Source organism: Mustela erminea, chromosome 19, assembly GCF_009829155.1.
Source record: "Mustela erminea isolate mMusErm1 chromosome 19, mMusErm1.Pri, whole genome shotgun sequence".
Taxonomy (NCBI): Eukaryota; Metazoa; Chordata; class Mammalia; order Carnivora; family Mustelidae; genus Mustela; species Mustela erminea.
In genome coordinates, this window is record NC_045632.1 from 33,840,940 (window position 1) to 33,856,447 (window position 15,508).

At 44.3% G+C, this 15,508-nt stretch overlaps 1 protein-coding gene across 2 annotated transcripts; it reads left to right on the forward strand.

Annotated features, from left to right (window-relative positions):
• Positions 1–217: 217 nt before the first annotated feature.
• HERPUD1 (homocysteine inducible ER protein with ubiquitin like domain 1) lies at positions 218–11,739 on the forward strand. 2 transcript variants are annotated; one of them, XM_032324284.1, is made up of 8 exons: positions 218–502; positions 3,280–3,357; positions 3,447–3,518; positions 4,418–4,548; positions 7,135–7,257; positions 7,760–8,110; positions 9,620–9,722; positions 10,975–11,739. In XM_032324284.1, the coding sequence occupies exons 1-8, from the start codon at positions 350–352 to the stop codon at positions 11,137–11,139; spliced, it is 1,176 nt and encodes a 391-aa protein (XP_032180175.1). In that variant the 5' UTR covers positions 218–349; the 3' UTR covers positions 11,140–11,739. The 2 variants fall into 2 exon arrangements, with proteins under 2 accessions (XP_032180175.1, XP_032180174.1); XM_032324283.1 differs by having other exon boundaries at positions 220–502; positions 3,444–3,518.
• The last annotated feature ends 3,769 nt before the right edge of the window (positions 11,740–15,508 follow it).

Consider the following 15,508-nt stretch of genomic DNA (forward strand, 5'->3'; position numbering starts at 1 on the left):
CGCACCCAAACATGGCCGCCGAACCCGGGTTCCGGGGCCGCAGCCGGGACTCCGGGTGACGCAAGGGCGACGGGTTGCATCAGCCCGCGACCACGTGCTCGGCCCGCCCTCCGCCCACGGATCCCGGCGCCGATTGGGCCACGTTAGGGCCGTGACCTCCGCCTCAGCCAATGGGCGGCGGCCACAGAGTGTTCTCGCCGCAGAGCCCAGGCGCGAGGTGCCTATAAAAGGAGCCTGAGGCGGGGGCGCGCGCCCCAGAAACGCGAACTGTCGTTGCAGAGTTTGTGGGCGGCAGTGACGCCGCCTGCCTGGCATCTCGGAGCTCCTCGGAACCCACAGCGCAGCCGACATGGAGGTCGACCCCGAACCCGAGCCTGAGCCCGTCACGCTCCTGGTGAAGAGCCCCAACCAGCGCCACCGCGACTTGGAGCTGAGCGGCGACCGCAGCTGGAGCGTGGGCCGCCTGAAGGCCCACCTGAGCCGCGTCTACCCCGAGCGCCCGGTGAGAGGGGCCCCCGACTTCCGCGGCCACCGCCTCCCGCCCCGGCTGTCATCCCCTCGGCCCGCCTCGCGTCCGCCACCCCTTCCCTTACAGCTTCTCCCTTCGCCATCCCTCCCCAAACGGACTCTTCCTCACCAGGTCACTTCCCCAGGGCTGGGGTCTTGCCCTGCTCTGCCGGGGTAGGCGCCGCGCCGCCGGGCCCAATGGCCGTCACTTCCACGTCCTAGGCCGCCATCGCTCCGCCTTCCCGACGGGCCGCCTTCCCCTGTCACCTCGCCTCTCGTGGTCCCGGCCCTAAGACTGCCCCCCTCCAGCCCACCTCCCAGGCCACTGCCCCGACCCCTAGGTCTGGCTTCCGGCCTTAGCCAAGCCGCTGAGACAGCACTTTGACCTTGGGTGAGTCATTGCACCCACCCAGCCTCAGTTTCCCCGAAAGGATAGTGCAACTAGGCGTTCCGCATTAGGATTCCATCCACTGGATGAAGTGGATTTTCTGAATGCCGCGTCTCAGTGTGGAGCGGAGGAGGCAGGGGCCGGCCCCGGGCGGGTGGTTAAGGGTGAGGGCCCAGGGAGTGTGTGCTTAAGGTCCCACACCCAGGAGCGAGACGTGGCTTTTCCCCTCCCTGTCCACCTTCCGCCCTGGGCCCCTCCCTGCCGCGCCGGACTGCGTAGTCTTTGCTGAGTCCCGGGGAGGAGCCCGGCGCGCTTTCTGGGTAGAGTGTTCTGGAAGGGGAAGCAGGCAGCAAAGAACCTCCCTGAGCCTGGGTGTTAGGACTTTGGCCCCTCAATTACAGACTTCCTCGCTTTGTTTTGGTGGACACATCTGTCAACATCACCCTTAGCACCGCCCTCCGTCCCCACCACGTGATGGAGGCGGCTGCATCCTTCCTGTATTTACTTTCTACCCTGATATTATGTAAGTGTCAGCAGTGTGCCTTACTGCCCACAAGTGTAATTCTCCCTCAGGCAGGAGGAGACATTGGGCCGAAAAAGACTGTGGAACTGTTCCTCCTTATCTGAAAAGTTGCTGTGTGTCCTAGCTTAGGGGTTAGGTTCTTTTTGTTCCTTCTCGTTCAGTACGGAAGGAAGTATTTTCCTTCTGAGTTCTTTTGAATTTTGCTTATTTACTTAATAAGCTTTCATTCCTTTAGCGTACCACTTGGGACTGTTGGTAGTTTCACCGCAGCTGCTTCCGAGAAACTAGGTGGCCGTGTTGCTGTGAGAATGGCTCTTAGGTACGTAGGTGTAGTCGCTAGTTGCATCATTTGGTAAAGGCAGTGTTTTGGAGGAGAGCTTCCCTTAAGGGCTTCCTTGGGTGACAAACATCACTCCTATTAGTAAGTCTGAAGACCCAAAGAAAAGACACCTCAGGTGTGTAAATTTGTGCTTAAAAATTATGGCAGGAGAGCACTCATCATTTGGTTTCTAAGCTGAGAAATCTTACTTTTATATAGTTTGTGTACTTTCATATATAGTTGTTATATACTTTCATATAGTTGTATAACATATTTAATTTTTTCAAATCAGCCTTCTGAGTGAAGACATAGAATGTCATTTCAGGCCTTTAGAAGGAAAACCACAAGGGCGCCTGGGTGGCTCAGTGGGTTAAGCCTCTGCCTTCAGTTCATGTCATGATCTCAGGGTCCTCGAACGAGCCCCACATTAGGCTCTCTGCTAGGCAGGGAGCCTGCTTCCCCTCCCTCTGCCTGCCTCTCTGCCTACTTGTGATCTCTGTCAAATAAATAAACATTTAACAAAAATAAATTAATTAAAAACCACAGGCAGCTATGGTTTTCAAACCTTTACTAGTGTGGAACTTTTTAATGTAATGGAGGACCCCGCCTCTGAGATAACATTTTACAAAATTATGTGTGTAGCATTACCTGTAAAGTCAATCAGAACAGTGGTGAACACAACATCCGATTAGCTTCTGTAGTTTGAGGTGCATAGTGTCAAAAGTCCTGATTTTATACAGATAAGTAGATGCAATTATTGTTTTGATTGTTTTAAGCAGTTTATAATCTCCAGCTACTTGGCAGGAACAGCTTTATTCCAAATTTTGCATAGTAGTTTTTTCTGGCATTGGTTGATGATCTCCAGTGTACTGGCTTTGGTATATATCATTTGAGGCTATTAGTTTTAAGTATGATTTTTAAAGGAATTAAAAGTGAGATTTGTATGAAAAGTGTGGAGGGTCCCTGTGGTTTTGAAATCACTGGGAAGGAGAAGAGAGGTTGGAATCTTTAACTCTTCCGGAGTAGATGACCTTAGACAAGTCAGTTTCAGACTTTTCCTCCCTTCAAACAGGGATACTAAATCTCACAGGGTTGTAAGAAGTACTACCTATACACCATCTCCTCTATACCTGCATTTGCAGGTAAAAGTCTCTTTGAGAACTTAGTTTAGAATTGCTTTATGTTATCTTAGGACAATACTAGGTGATTTTGGTGAAGGCTGACCTTGCTTGGGAGGTTTTCTCTACAACTTGTGTTTTCTCTATAAACTGTGTTTTTAGTGGCAGAAAAGAATTTCCTTGGGAATTTATAAGTCACTGGAAATAATTTGTCATCGTAAATTTATTTGCAGGTTAGAAATTTAAAGTTCACCACTTTCTAAAGAAGAGCTTTGTCTTTGAGACTTTTGAAAAAACGCTTTCCTGTGATTCTAGGGGAAAAAAAAGACCCATATTCAAGTTATTTGTATAGAAGTTTCTTCTGTGTTTGGGAACTTGTGGGAGCTAAATGCTGACCTGTGCTACTCTTTCTTTCCCTGACTAGCGTCCAGAGGACCAGAGGTTGATTTATTCTGGGAAGCTGTTGTTGGATCACCAGTGTCTCAAGGACTTGCTTCCAAAGGTACATCATTTACACCTTAACTTTTGAACGTTTTTTAAGTGCTTACCAGGTCGAATTCAGGTCCTAAGGTACCTCATTATTTTTAGCAGGAAAAACGGCATGTTTTGCATTTGGTGTGCAGTGTGAAGGGTCCTTCAAAAATGTCAGAAACCAGCGCAAAGGTATGTCTGCTTTTTTAAGATTATGACAGTCTCTGTCAATTCAGACTCTCATGGTAGAAATAAAGGGAGTTGGAGAAAACTTGAGATTTTATTGCCTTTTTATCAAGTAATAGTTTGTTTCCTCCCCAGTAAGAATCAGGAATTAGAAACTTACCAGTACAAGTGTATGTTTGTTACTACAGTAGTAGACTATACCATTAGTGGTACAGTGGAAAGTAGACTTCTACGTTACACTATCTTCTGGGATATGATTTGACCTTCAGTAGCGCTATATCCAACAAGGCACTCTAAAATGGGTTTTTATTGACTTTAGCACATAATAAGCTTCTTCTAAAGAATCACTAATTCCTAATATCAAGTGATATCTAAAGACTTACTTACGTTTGATGGCCAAATCAGTTATTTTTTATTTCACAGTGTTGATTGAATATATAGTAAGGATATTCTAATGTAATGACACATTCTAAATTAGGATTATGACTCTGTTTCCTGAAGCATCTGAACACAGTATAGGAAATTTCTTTCCTTTAGGTTGCTGGCTAGGTTGTACTTACAAATCTTGTTGGTCAGGTTTTATTTCTTGATTTAGTAAATTTAGCACTGTAAGATTTGTAGAACGTTATCAGAATTCGTTCTGACCAATGATAACTTCGTTGGAAGATTTTAATGAAATTGCAGCATAGTTACTCTAGGAAAAAATAAGGACTTTTAAAATATAGATTGAAATTGGATTGACAAATTTCAGAATTTTTTTATGTAACACTGCATCTGTTTAATTTTGTTAAGTTCAGAGGTGGGGTGAGGGACAGAAGCCATTCACAGCAAAAGAATCCTTTTAGTTTGGTTGCAGACAGTTGCATCAGATCCTTTGTTCTAATATTGATCTTGCACTTCCTTAGGTCGCTGAATCCACAGAGCAGCCTGCTGGTCTCCATCAGGGACAGTATCCTGGGGATTCCTCAGGTGATAGCTTAAGGCAGAGGGAGGTTCTTCGGAACCTTTCTCCCTCTGGTTGGGAGAGTATGTCAAGGTGAGTATTAGAATAGAGAACCAGGTTTATACTATGTGGATGGGCATCATTTGCATCAATTTTAAGAATAAAGTATGCTTATAGTTACAGTCAAGAACTTGAAAATGTACAAAATTTTGTCTTTTAAGGGCTTCACTTTCATGTATAACTTTTCTTAATATAGAGAGCCTTTTAAGAACATATAAGTATATGGGGATCCACATGTCGAAATGTAGGTATTGCAGCTCCCACATGGGTGTGCTTTGCATTGTGCTGACTTCATGACTGGGACTTAGTTCTGCTTCAGAGACAACAGCTGGTGTAAGCATCTCACAGCTGCTTTGCTGAGTGGCTCTGTGCTTTGTCTATCATAACAATGAGTGACAAAAGATGAAAAGATTGTTTGAGAAATGCTGTGCCAAGGACTGAGTTGGCAGTACTGGAGAAAAAAGGTCTTTTCTTTAGACATTTTTTTTTTCTTTTTGTTTTTAAGATTTTGTTTACTTGTCCGAGTATAAGCAGGGGGAGCAGCAGGCAGAGGGAGAGGCAGGCTCCCTACTGAGCAAGGAGCCGGATGTGGGACTTGATCCCAGGATCATGACCTGAGCTGAAGGCAGCCACTTAACCAACTGAGCCACCCAGGCATCCCAAAAAGGTCTTTTCTTTAGAGCAAAAGTCAGGAGTGATTAAATGCTCTGATGTTTGGATTTCATAGCTCTTGGGACCTCCTCTTACAAAAGTTCTTAGGAGAAAAAATAATAATTACAAGTTAGAATTGTATTGCCCCTAAATTCCCTGGTTTCCTTTTCCTGGTAGTTTTTAATATTTCATTTTGACAGAGTCAGGTATTTGAGGAATGATGAGTTGTTGTTTTTTTTTCCTCCGTAACGGAAATTTCAAATACAAAAGCAGAGAGAATGGTGTAGTGAATCTTCACACAGCCATCACCTGAGCCCAATAATAATGATCACAGTTTTGTTATGCTTGTTTTATCTACTTCTCCTTTGCTTTTTCCTTTCTGAAGTGTCTAAAAGTAATTCCTAGACATCATGTCAGTTCACCCCTACATACTTGAGTAAAACCTTAGTTACCTTGACTATCTACAATGCATGTCCTCATCAGAGTTACAAAAGCACTTTGTTATCCTCTCATTGCCTTGAGCTGTAATATTTTTAAATGATCAAAAACGATATCATTCATACCAAGACTTACTTGATTGGAATACCATTTTAAAAACACTCTGGGTAGGGAATTTGGTTAAAAGATTTTCAGCATAAGGGCACGTAGGTGGGTCAGTCAGTTGAGTGTCTTAACTCTTGATCTCAGCTCAGGTCTTGATCTAGGGTCATAAGATTGAGCCCAGTATTGGGCTCCACGCTGGGCATGGAGCCGACTTAAAAAAAGACGATCCACGTATAGATTGGATAATTGGATAGAAACACTTAAAATTGCTTCCCTTATTCAAGCTATACAACTTGAAATTTTTGGCCCATATGTATATGAATTTTACCTTGATAAAACTTGTCGATTTTAGGGATGCCTGGGTGGCTCAGTTGATCAGCCATCTGCCTTCGGCTCAAGTCATGATCCCAGGGTCCCGGGATGAGGTCCCACATTGGCCTCCCTGCTCAGGAGGGTCTGCTCCTCCTCCTGCCTGCTGCTCCCCCTTTTTGTGCTGTCTCTCTCTTTTGCTCTGTGACGAATAAATCTTAGAACAAAACGAAAAACAGTGATTTTATTCAACATATAATTTATTGAACAGCCAATACACATAACTTTAAGGTTGGGAGGTAACCAGCAGAGCTGATTATATAACCAGTTCCCAATCTTTCCACAGTACTTTTGGTTTCAATTTTGTGAACTGCTGCCAAAGGAGTTCACTGTGTCAGGGACACAAAGCCAAAGATGACACCCTAGGCTCTGCCCTAGGCTGTTTAAAAAACAGGATTTTGGTGTCAAAACAGGTCTCAAACCCAGCCCTGCTATTTAGCTCAGTGACTTTGTGCAAATCCCTTGTCTTCCCTGAGCTGTATTCAGGCTCGCTTCTGTGAAATGGAGGGGAATGCCCCCTCCCCACAAGGTTGTTGGGGATCTGGTGAGCTAACAGCCCAGCCTGTACAGGGCACAGTGTCAGCAAGCACATGTGAGTGAGGCCACATACGCACATAACTCTGACCCCCGTGTAGCTCAGATTTAGGGGTGGGGAGAAACGGGTGGCGGGAGAGGGGGTAGTTTTTCTTTAGGAAAGGCTTTGAGAGAGATGTGGCTTTTTAGAGCTGCTCTTTGAAGGATAAGCTGTGGGTTGAGAGCTGCAGTGACACTCAGCAAATGGAGACTGGGGGTGAGGATCCACCTAGCCTGAAAGGGTCCAGCTGGTTTCTACATCCTAGTAATGACTCAGTGACCTTTGTGCCCCTTTGGGACCTGGACCATGGTGGTAGGGCTCTGTCAGCACTTCCTACGCTGGTATGACACAGGACATCACAAAGTAATCTGCCTGCAACTATCATAAAGCCTCTCTCTTTGAAGTCCTAATTATAATTTAGACCTTTCATTTATTCATACTAAACCAAGTCAAAATGAGTGTTTTAAAAAAATCTTTCATAGACCTGAAGCTGCCCAGCCAGCATTCCAAGGCCTGGGGCCTGGTTTCTCGGGCTACACAACCTATGGTTGGCTGCAGCTCTCCTGGTTCCAGCAGATCTACGCCCGGCAGTACTACATGCAATAGTGAGTCCTTCCCTGTCCTGCTGGGGGCAGCCACACTGGGGATGGATGGGGGAGGGTATCTCAGTGTGTGCAGAACCCTGCTCTGTCTGGTCCGGGGAGTGGAGGAGAATATACATCCTAACTGCTACCTAATTTGTGTATTAATTCGGGGGGGCTTGTGTCTGTACGTAGTTTGATGACTTCACTTAGAATCAGTTACTTCCTTTTTAATACAAGGTATCTTTGGTTTTGTGAAAAGTTGAATTTGCTACTGTAACATACTTCTGTGGTTTATATTTTTAACTACAGATGAAATTTGCCATGTGGCTCTCTCAGGAGCAGAAGAGACATTTATAGATTCAATTATAGTGAAGAAATTCTTCACTAAGTTAAACGCAAGTTTTTCATGTACCTACTTACAGTTCTTAACAGTAAAAGACCCTTTGTAACTAAGACTATGAGAAGCACAGTCTTCACAGTGCTTTGCTCTCAACAGTATCTGCCTCTGTTGATTTTATTTTAGTTTAGCTGCCACTGCTGCATCAGGGGCTTTTGTCCCCTCACCAAGTGCACAAGAGATACCTGTAGTCTCTGCACCTGCTCCAGCCCCTATTCACAACCAGTTTCCAGCAGAGAACCAGCCAGCCAATCAGAACGCTGCTCCTCCAGTGGTGGTTAATCCTGGGGCCAATCAAAATTTGCGGATGAATGCACAAGGTGGCCCTATTGTGGAAGAAGATGATGAAATAAATCGAGATTGGTTGGATTGGACCTATTCAGCAGCCACATTTTCCGTTTTTCTCAGTATCCTCTACTTCTACTCCTCCCTGAGCAGGTTCCTCATGGTCATGGGGGCCACCGTCGTTATGTACCTGTAAGCAGATGATTTTGCTTTCCTTTTTCCCCTTTACTACAGATTAGTGCGGCATGGTGGCTTAAACCAAGTACAGATTTTTCTCTTTTTTTGAGCTGTCGTAGTCATTATTTATGGGAGTGTGTTTTTGTTTTAAGATTTTATTTAGTATTTAGGGAGAGAGTGAGAGCAGGAGGGGCAGAGAGAGAGTCTTAAGCAGGCTCCATGCCTAGTGCAGAGCCCGATGTAGGGCTCAATCTCATGACCCTGAGATCATGATCCGAGATGAAATCAAGAGTTGAACGCTGAACCGACTGAGCCACCCAGGTGTCCCCGTGGAAGTGTATTTAATAGCATATTATTCTGGCACCTTCAGTGCAAAGAATTGACAGCCTCATTGGGCACTGCTGAGAACACATTAATTGTATGTTAACGCAAGAAGAACGTTCTGTTTTCCTCTGGGTAAGGTCCCTGCCAGGCTCATGAACCACAATAATATGGTCATTCTAAGCCATGAAAGGGAAAATTGTATTTGTTTTGAAAGTTTATCTTTATCAGTCTGTAGTTGCTGCCTCCCAGGAATAAAGGTCAGGCACTTAACAGCAGCACAGCTCTCAAGGGCCACGCAAAGCTCTGAACCTTTACAGACCTGACATTGGCTTTATCCTTGACTCAGAGTAGTGCTTCTCAATCAGGATGATTTTGTACTCCTAGGATGTGACACTTTGGACTGTCAAAGCTGGAGGGGCAGTCCTCCTGGCATCTAGTAGGTAGAGGCCAGACCTGCTGCTAGACATCCTAGAACGCACAGGACAGCCCCACAGTAAATATCCGGCCCTATATGTCAGGAGTGCCAAAGCTGAGAAACCCTCGCCTGGAGTGATATGTCTTCTTTGTGGTCATAACTGACAAATTTTTCCTATAGAGTGAAAATGGATATTTATTTTAGTTTTAAAAATCTTAAGGGAACAATATTTGAATAATATAATAATTACTCTTACATCCAGAATTAATCATTGTTAATATTTTGTCACATTTGCTATAAGACTTAGAGTTAATTGGATTTTCCAAATAAAATTTTAGCAACACTTTAAGTTTTTTAGTCTCTAGAATCATATTTGTGACCAAATTTAGGTCTTACTTTTTATGTAGGTTATTAGATATTATAATCCCAGCTCTGTGTGCATGTGTGTATGTATCCCTCCCTCACCCCCTGCTCAGGGTTCAGCAAGTGTGAAGTTTAGTTCGGGATCAGCAAGAGCACTTACTGTATTCTGGGTGCTGTTAATGTTGAGGGGCATGCAGTGCTGAATGAAACAGTCCTCATAGTGACCCTGAAAAAGCTGATAGGCCGGTGAGGAAGTCTAGGAGATGGTGAGGAAGGAAGTCTCTGCAGATGGGCCTGTGAGTTTTTAATGAGAGCACTGCTGTGATTAGAGGAGGAGAGCAAGGGGGACCAAAGCCCCTTAAATTCTTGTACAAATTTCACTGTGATTAGCTAAGATGAACTTTTATGTGCTTCCTTTGAAGGCATCATGTTGGGTGGTTTCCATTTAGACAGAGGCCAGTTCAGAACTTCCCAAACGATGGTCCTCATGAAGCTGTGAATCAGGACCCCAACAACAATTTACAGGTAAGGAGCTCCGGGGGACCTAGCAAGCTTTGTGTGAAATGCCAGACTCTCAAATCCTTAACGTTTATTTAGCCTCATAGTTTACCATTTCCTTAGGCTGAAGTTTCAAGATTTTTTCAAATTTGTTCTTAGAGCACTAGGTTTTTGTTTTTTGGGTTTTTTATAAGATTTATTTTGAGAGTGAACAAGAGCATGCATGCGTGCAAGCAGGTGGGGGTCAGGGAAAGAGAGAAGGGTAGAAAGACTCTCAAGCAGACTGCCTGCACAGAGAGCAGAGCCCAACACGGGGCTCAATCCCAGAACCCTGAGATTATGACCTGAGCAGAAACTACGAGTCAAACGTTTAACTGACTGAGCCACCCAGGCACCCCGAGCAGTAGCTGTTTTTAATACACATTGAGTATGCCATAAAATCCATCAGGTATTTTAGTCTTCTGGCAATTTGCATTTTGGCAAATGTAAATAATGTTTTTTAAACTCACTATTTTGAGCATTCAGAGGCCTGTAATGATGTGTTATACCATGGAAACTGCTAATGGATAGTTACTGGAATTAAACCTTAGGAAGATAAGCATGTCTCATAGAACAGATTTCCTGGAGGATTTCCCTAGATTTGTAGAAGAGTTTAATCCATAATCCTAAAGGATATTCTTTTTTAATATAAATGTCACCCTTGCATCTGTTTACAGAACATTTTTAGTTTCTTAACTCAAAATACTGCCAAAATCAGAATATCCATATTTAATGAAGTGGTTAACTTAACTCATGAGTTTAATAATGAAGATGTAGGGGCACCTGGGTGGCTCAGTGGGTTAAGCCGCTGCCTTCGACTCAGGTCATGATCCCAGGGTCCTGGGATCAAGTCCCGCATCGGGCTCTCTGCTCAGCAGGGAGCCTGCTTCCCTCTCTCTCTCTCTCTCTGCCTGCCTCTCTGTCTACTTGTAATCTCTGTCTGTCAAATAAACAAATAAAATCTTTAAAAATAATAATAATAATGAAGATGTAGTTACTTCATTTGTTCTAATACTTAACTTCTGGGGATTTTCAAAACTGTGAGAAGGTCACCAGCAGTTGTGCTGTGAGGCCTGAGAACTCCATCCAGCCTTGGACACCATTCCCTTGGGTCCTGTCTGCCTGATTGCTTGAGTATGAGACCAAGGATTTACTCTGTCCTTTGCTAACATTATTACATTATTTGGCATTTGTCATGGTCCTAAAGGCTTTCTCACTGTGTTTCATTATAATGCTGTAGGAAGGCTCTGATGCTGAAATCGAAGACCCCAGCCGCCTCCCTCCAGACAGAGACGTACTAGACGACGAGCGGACCAGCCCTTCATTTATGAGCACAGCCTGGCTTGTCTTCAAGACTTTCTTTGCTTCTCTCCTTCCAGAAGGCCCCCCAGCCATAGCAAACTGATGGTGCTTGCTTTCTGGCTGCTGGAGGCTTCGACAGGCATGGACTGGATCATCTGACTCCAGCTGGATTTCTTCACCTGGACATGGCAATGGCACAGAATTTAAGAATCAACAAGGAGGAGGATATGCTTTTGTGATAAAGCAAAAGCAGAAACTAAGACGTGAAGCCAAGATACAAATTGATGAACAAAAAATGTCCAAGGCTTCTCATGTCTTTATTCTCTGAAGAGCTTTAATATATACTGTATGTAGTTTCATAGGCATTGTAAGTAGAAGGCATTAGTGTCGCATGTTTATGCCTGAGGAACTTTTCAGATGTGTGTGTGTCTGCATGTGTGTTTGTACATAGATATCATAGATGCAGAAATGGTTCTGCTGGTACGATTTGATTCCTGTTGGAATGTTTAAATTACACTAAGTGTACTACTTTATATAATCAATGAAATTGCTAGACATGTTTTAGCAGGACTTTTCTAGGAAAGACTTATGTATAATTGCTTTTTAAAATGCAGTGCTTTACTTTAAACCAAGGGGAACTTTGCAGAGGTGAAAACCTTTGCTGGATTTTCTGTTCAATAAAGTTTTACTATGAATGACCCTGGCAGAGATTCCTGTCATTTTAGCAGTTTGCTCCGTGTCCATGTCATGGGATGGTCGACAGTTGAGTTGCTAACTTGTAAGTCACCTGCATGTTCTGCTTCTTTTTATAAAAGAACTGTTTGTACTAATAAAGAATGATAAGGTAAGGCCATGAAAGTTCTAAGTTCCTAAGAATATACTTGTGTTTGTCCATTCCCTGATTCCAACAGTACTGGCTTATGTGGTAACCCAACAAAGTTGAATTCCCAGGTTTAAAGTTAGTGGCATTGGGGCACCCGGCTGGCTCAGTCGGTAGAGTGTGGGACTCTCTATCTCAGGGTCATGAGTTCAAGCCCCTGCATTGGGTGTGGAGCCAACTTTGGGGGAAAAAAAAAAAAAAAAAAAAAGTCACTACCTCCCTCCCACTTGGCAATTCTGTGATAATTACACCTGCTTATCTAGCACTGGCTTTTGTAAGCTGAGCTTGCTTTTGTGATTTTTATCTTTTAAGAATTAATTTTGAGACTAATCTTAAAAACACAGTTGTGTGTATTTTTCACCCACGAATAATGTTATAGGCAGAATGATGGAAGCCTGGGCAGGGTGTTTTTGGCACAGTAAACACTTCTAGTATCATGGTTGTGATCATTTAAATTAATCATTACTGAAAACTTCTTTTACATCAAATAAACATTGAACAGCTCATACTAAGGCCTTTTTCAAGTGTTGGGTAAAAAAGCCCATTGATTTTTCAGGGCAGGGGGCATCACCATCTGACAAAGTGCCTAGAGCCCCAGACAGATGGCAGCGTCCATCTCATGTTTCTGAAGGACTGGGGCCACTCACTGTGAGGTCAGCCTGTGATGGTGAAACTCCAGATTCCATGGCCCAAAATAGTTCCAGGAAGATGCTCCTGAAGACAGCTGACAAGGGTTCACATTGGCCCAAGCTGCACCAGGACAAAGGGAGGAATCTTCAAACATCAGATAAGGCTTTAAGACAGCTGATGGGTGGGGGATGTGGCAGAAATGTCAATGCTTCCACAACAGTTATTAAATGTGGTATAACGTACTACCTACCACCATTCATACTAGAAAATAACTGGTTTGGATCTTCATGACAAAGTAGCAGTTAAATATCTAAAACCAGCTTAAACCATAGCAGCTTTTTAAGTTTGCATTTTCCCAGGTATGTTTTCTTAAATCCTGGTTGCACAGGAGAAACATTGCAAAAAATGAGCTCATGGTCAAGTAAATTTGAAAACTGCAGTTTGATCCTACTGTGGGCTTCTGGGATCTTCAAAAATGCTAATGGGCCTAAAGGGAGGGCATGTGGTCTGCAGCCTCTTCTAGGAAGGTGCCTAGGACCGAACCAGGTGGTATATTTAGGTGGTGATACTCCACAGGGCTGGGCCAGGTTTCTCCAGAAGGCTATATATGCTCTAATCAATGTTGCCTTATGGTGCTATTTCTCACAGAGCCACGATTCACAGGTCCAGAGAGCAGGGGGCAGAAATGGGAGTGGTACCACTCACTATGACCCTACTGATCCATTAGAATAAAACTTTCTCTTTTCCACAATCTTCTGCTCTGCTCTAGAGGTCTTATTTCCTAAGGGAGTGTATTCATTTCTTAGAACTACCTTAATAAAATCTACAAACTGGCTTAAAACAATAGAAATTTCTCTCAATTCCAGTAGCTAGAAGTCTGAAATCAAGGTGTTGGCAGATGACTTCCCCCTTCTGTAGTCCCTGGGGGAAAACCTGTTCTACGCCTTTCTCCTGGCTTCTTGTGGTTGCCAGCAGTTTCTTGATGCTCCTTGACATAGCTGTGTCTGTTTCTGCCTCCACCTTCTTATGACTTTCTTCCCTCTGTGTCTCTTGTGTCTTTATATGACCTTCTTATAAGGACACCAGTCATCGTATTTACACCTGCAGAGACTTCCTTTCACATTCCAAGGTTCTGAATGGACATGACCTTGGGGGGATACAGTTCAACCCCCAAGAGGAAATAATGCTTCCACTAGGAGACAGATTCCATTAAACTGGAAACTAAGATCGCCACCTGGCCACTTTGGGGTCCTCCTACTTTTGAATCAACTGGCAAAGAAGGGAGTTGTTCTGCTGGCTAGGTGGATTATCAAGAGGAAATTGGGCGGCACTATACAATGAAGATAAGATTTCTGGAATACGGGAGATCCGTTGGGGTGTCTCTTCGTATCATGCACTATGATTAAAGTCAATGGAAAGTTACCACCCAATTTAGGTAGGACTCCTAATGGCTGTGACTCTTCAGGAATGAAGTTTTGGGTCACCCCACCATGTAGAGAACTATAACCATTTGCAGGGCTTACTGAAGACATGGAATGGGTAGTGGAAGATGGGGGTTACAAATACCCAATTACAGCCATGTGACCAGTTCTAGAAATGAGGACTGTCATTGTCACGAATATTCCTCATTTTGTTTTGCCTATGTTTGTATATTCACACGCACACTTGTAGTACATGTTTTCTTCCCTTGTCTCCTTATTGTCTAACATAAGATGATGTAATCATACCTAACATTACATCACAGGCTTTTAATTACAGGCTATCAAGGAGAAGAGGGACCATCACCCAAGGATTTGGCATCCTCTCCTGGGGAAAGGGTCAGCATGTTTTTCGTGAAAACTGCAAGATAGTGGCATTACAATAAGTGGAAGCATGGCTTTGTTACTGTCTTTATCTGGAGATGAAGTGTGGTTTCAGAACACGAGTGCGAGCACAGAACTGACAAAGGGTGATCTTGACTACGGTTACTTTGATGTATCAGCCGTGATGAGGCCCAGCTATGTAATAGTCATTAACTAGTGCTGACCCAAAAGTTATTTTGCAGATGTGATCAGTATCTACAATCAGTAGATTCTAAGTAGAGGCAATTATCCCCTCTAATCAGAGTGGACCTCTTCCAATTCCCAGAAAGGTCTGAAGATCAAAACGAGGTTTCCCTGAGGAAGAAGCAGTCCAGCCCACAGCCTACAAAGATGTTTTTGCAGTCTCCAACCTACCGGCCTGCCCCACAACTTGACACTTGCCTGGCCAGCCTCTTCAGTCACGTTAAGTCCACCCCATGGAGTAAACAAACAATTAGCTCATCTTCTACAGGTTCTGTTTCTCTGGTAGAGCCCGGACTGATACAGGGTCCTTGCCTGAAGATGACGGGTCCAGAGCCTCATCCTGGGGTGCCTTGGCCAATGGGAGCCTGCTTCTGGGACAGCTGTGTCACTCAGAAGAGGGTGCCCCTCTGGCTGTGCTTCAGACCAAATGCCTTTGGGAGAGGCTCCAGGGAAGGCTTTGCTTTGTGTCTTATAAAGGACTCCCGTTCCGGAGAGGGGGCCAGGTAGGCTTGCAGGAAGGAAGTTGGGAGGCCGGTAAGTGGCGGGATTTCACTGGCGTGAGGACCTGGGGAGTGGGTCAGGGGAGGCTGTCTCTGATTCAGTGACATCCAAGAGTAGGTTTGCTCACTGCAGTCCCAGTGGCCTAGGCATGGGGGCAAATTCTCTGATGCACATTGAATGTGTCCATGCCTAAGTGCGAATGAAGTACAAGGGTAAAGGAGGAGCTCCACTAAAGTCTGCCAAGAAATCGCAAATCCAGAGTCAGAGCAAGAAAGTGGAGCAAAGCCGGCCAGGGGATCATGGAGATTGCTAATGACAAGGCAGGATTAGGGGAAGGCAGAAGATAGGGTTTCTGACTAGTTCTTGAATGATCAAGGTTCAGGAAACACTCAACACCAAAAATTTTGTGAACATAG

Excerpts from the sequence above, each read along its gene's own strand:
- HERPUD1 (XM_032324283.1), top strand. The coding sequence starts at position 350 with ATGGAGGTCGACCCCGAACCCGAGCCTGAGCCCGTCACGCTCCTGGTG. Across the intron at positions 8,111-9,619 it reads GCCACCGTCGTTATGTACCT|GCATCATGTTGGGTGGTTTC; the intron begins GTAAGCAGATGA and ends CTTCCTTTGAAG. Across the intron at positions 9,723-10,974 it reads ACCCCAACAACAATTTACAG|GAAGGCTCTGATGCTGAAAT; the intron begins GTAAGGAGCTCC and ends ATAATGCTGTAG.